Source organism: Oratosquilla oratoria, chromosome 1 (genome assembly GCF_046742065.1).
Source record: "Oratosquilla oratoria isolate Oo_2021 chromosome 1, ASM4674206v1, whole genome shotgun sequence".
Lineage (NCBI taxonomy): Eukaryota > Metazoa > Arthropoda > Malacostraca > Stomatopoda > Squillidae > Oratosquilla > Oratosquilla oratoria.
The window spans coordinates 53,596,263-53,600,326 of NC_134777.1; the positions used below are offsets into that span (position 1 = coordinate 53,596,263).

The 4,064-nt window shown below is 30.5% G+C and overlaps 1 protein-coding gene across 1 annotated transcript; it reads left to right on the plus strand.

Moving 5' to 3' along the window:
• Positions 1-3,272: 3,272 nt before the first annotated feature.
• Positions 3,273-3,731, plus strand: LOC143028211 (uncharacterized). Its single transcript, XM_076190007.1, has one exon. It carries the CDS (start codon positions 3,273-3,275, stop codon positions 3,729-3,731), a length of 459 nt encoding a protein of 152 aa, XP_076046122.1.
• Positions 3,732-4,064: the final 333 nt, after the last annotated feature.

Consider the following 4,064-nt stretch of genomic DNA (forward strand, 5'->3'; position numbering starts at 1 on the left):
TATGTTTTACTGTACTATCATTTTTAAAAACTACCTTTAAGTTAAATCTTTTTAATAATTCTGTGACAACAAATTTTCTTGAAATGGCAAAATTTAAACATTATGATAACTAAAAGGTGATTTAAGCTGAGGAGTTAAAAATTATTTCCTTGCAAAATTGTAAACAATATTAAGGAATTGCTTAGGGTATTTTAATTCTAGCCCAATGTTAAAAACATTTCTGATTTTGTCATCAATAAATTCAGGACTACAAATACGAAAAGCTCTTAGAAACATTGAAGAAAAAACTGAACGTTTAATATCATTTGGATGAGGATAATAATAATGGATATATGAGCTTACATTGGTTGGTTTACGATATACTTTAAATTCAAGGCTATTGTCATGACGTAGGATAGTGCAATCTAAGAAAGGTAAGGTACAATTTTTCTGAATTTCTAGAGTAAATTTAATAGAATCAACAAAGGTATTTAATTTAGTTAAAAAATCATGAACATTTTTATCTTCTGGCCAAAGACATAAAATGTCATCAATATACCTATGCCAAGGGATGCTAGGGGGGAAGATTTTGTGTAATATTTTAGTTTCGAAAAATTCCATGTATAAATTACTTAAAACTGGGGATAAAGGTTTCCCATACTCAGGCCGAATTTTTGTGAATAGAAATTACCATTGAATTGAAACTTACAATCTTTAACACATACCTAAATTAGTCCAATCAATGTGGATGATGGCAATGGAAGAACATGTTTATTAAGTTCATCTTGAAGGTAAAATAATAAATCATTTATGGGAACTTTCGTAAATAAAAAGTTCCCATAAATGATTTTCCGACAATAAGAACTTCGACCAAGACCAAAAGTTTAACAGCAGAAATTATAGATGGTTATATGCAGATCCTTCAGAGGTTCCCTGGGTAATGCACACTAAATATCCAAAAACCGTAATAGTTTCAGTTGTTAGCAACGAAGGTTATGTTATGCCACCTCATTTCTTTCAACAGGGTCTTAGGGTTAATGTTGTTGGATACACCGAATTACTGGAAACAGCTGTCAATCTTTGGATAAAGCACGCAATGGAAGAACGTACATCTTTCAGCAAGACGTAGCACCTTCTCACAAAGCCCAGTCGACTCAAGAATGAATGCCAGATAATCTTAATGATCATGAAACGCCAAACATGTGGCCTCCAAACGCACCAGATTTAAATCTTATAGATTACTGCATCTGGAGCATTACTGAAAGAGATACTATTCGATATCCTCACAATAACATAGTTTCACTAAAGACTGCCATTGTTGAGGTGATGACCGAGATCAACAAAAATCAATTAATGCAGATATGTCAAAGATTTAAGTCTCGTATTAAAGCAGTTACAGAAACTGAAGGTGGTTTTTAGTATAAATGTATAAATAAGGTCATTGAGACTGCACAAAATGTTATTAAAATATGTTTGTGTACTACTAAGTTATAATAGCTGTTTTAATTTATTACTACACTTATCCTCAAATACCCCTCGCACCCTGTAAATATATATATATATATATATATATATATATATATATATATATGTATATGTATATATATATGCATGTATACATATATATATATGTATATATATATATGTATATATAAATATATATATACATAAATATATATATATACATATACTGTATATATATATATATATATACATATATATACATAATTATATATATATATATATATATATATATATATATATAGACTATATTATGACAAATAAGACTGAAGGTGGAAGAAGCAGACGAGGAGTAATAGGAGAATTTCACGAAATAAAATCCCGTGTAAAAGCTGTCCCTCTTCATATTTTGGTGAATCTGGTCGCGGACTTAATAAAAGGATAAATGAACATAAAAATGACGTAAAAGCCCATAGGACATCTAACTCCATAGTAATGCATGTAGATAAACATGGCCACCTTCCAGACTGGAACAACACAACCGTATTAAATAAAGGATCATCCAAGAAACTAAGGAAGCCAATTGAGGCAGCATATATCAACACTAATAACAACATTAATCATAGAGAAGGCTTTATATGTTTAGCAAGAGCCACAAGCTTATTAATAATAAAAGAATAGGGAAATAAAATAACAAGCTCTCCGAAGCGTCCCATGAGATGACCCGTCCATGTATAAAATATCCTGTTACGTTTGAGTTGTTAGCTTTATGATCAAGACCTGCGGGCCGAAACGTTAAAGCGTGAAATTCTCCCATTACTCCTCTTCTGCTTCTTCCACCTGCAGTCTTATGTATATATATATACATACATATATATATATACATATACATATATATATAATATATATATACATATATATAATATATATATATTTCTGGGGCACAGGTTTTCTCTAAGGCAATTCTGGTTGAAATCAACTGCACTAGCTGCTTTGACAATCTTCAAGACTGTATTCTTTAATTTGGAGAATAGTTTCCTATTAGCAACTGAGAGGGACTGGAAGTAGTCATTCATGACTCTCAAAAGAATATACGCAGTGTATACCAACTGGTATATTTTTGCATAGTAATAGTATTGAACAACTATAATATTACTGAAATATTGAAGAAAAAACTGAACGTTTAATATCATTTGGATGAGGATGATAATAATGGATATATGAGCTTACATTGGTTGGTTTACGATATACTTTAAATTTAAGGCTATTGTCATGACGTAGGATAGTGCAATCTAAGAAAGGTAAGGTACAATTTTTCTGAATTTCTAGAGTAAATTTAATAGAATCAACAAAGGTATTTAATTTAGTTAAAAAATCATGAACATTTTTATCTTCTGGCCAAAGACATAAAATGTCATCAATATACCTATGCCAAGGGATGCTAGGGGGGAAGATTTTGTGTAATATTTTAGTTTCGAAAAATTCCATGTATAAATTACTTAAAACTGGGGATAAAGGTTTCCCATACTCAGGCCGAATTTTTGTGAATAGAAATTACCATTGAATTGAAACTTACAATCTTTAACACATACCTAAATTAGTCCAATCAATGTGGATGATGGCAATGGAAGAACATGTTTATTAAGTTCATCTTGAAGGTAAAATAATAAATCATTTATGGGAACTTTCGTGAATAAAAAGTTCCCATAAATGATTTTCCGACGAGAAGAATTTCGACCAAGACCAAAAGTTTAACAAGAAATAATAGATGGTTATGTGCAGATCTTTCAGAGGTTCCCTGGGTAATGCACACTAAACTTCCAACAACCGTGATGGCTTTAGGAGTTGTTAGTAATGAAGGTTATGTTATGTCACCTCATATCTTTCAACAGGGTCTTAGGGCTAATGCTGCTGGATACAGTGAAGTGCTGGAAACAGTTGTCAAATTTTGGATAGGTAAAATACGCGATGGAAGACCATACATCTTCCAGCAAGACGCAGCACCTTCTCACAAAGCCCAGTCGACTCAAGAATGGATGTCAGATAATCAATATGATCATGTAACGCCAAACATGCGGCCTCCAAACTCACCTGATTTAAATCTTATGGATTACTACGTCTGGAGCATTATTGAAAGAGATACTATTCGATATCCTCACAATAACATAGTTTCACTAAAGACTGCCATTGTTGAGGTGATGACCGAGATGAACAAAAATCACTTAATGCAGATATGTCAAAGATTTAAGTCTCGTATTAAAGCAGTTACAGAAACTGAAGGTGGTTTTTAGTATAAATGTATAAATAAGGTCATTGAGACTGCACAAAATGTTATTAAAATATGTTTGTTTACTACTAAGTTATAATAGCTGTTTTAATTTATTACTACACTTATCCTCAAATACCCCTCGCACCCTGTAAATATATATATATATATATATATATATATATATATATATATATATATACATATATATATATGTATATGTATATATATATGCATGTATACATATATATGTATATATATGTATACATAAATATATATATATATACATATACTGTATATATATATATATATATATATACATATATATACACACATATATGTATATATATATTTCTAC

What these genes read in the sequence shown, in the direction of transcription:
- LOC143028211 (XM_076190007.1), top strand. Translation starts at nt 3,273, where the DNA reads ATGGCTTTAGGAGTTGTTAGTAATGAAGGTTATGTTATGTCACCTCAT.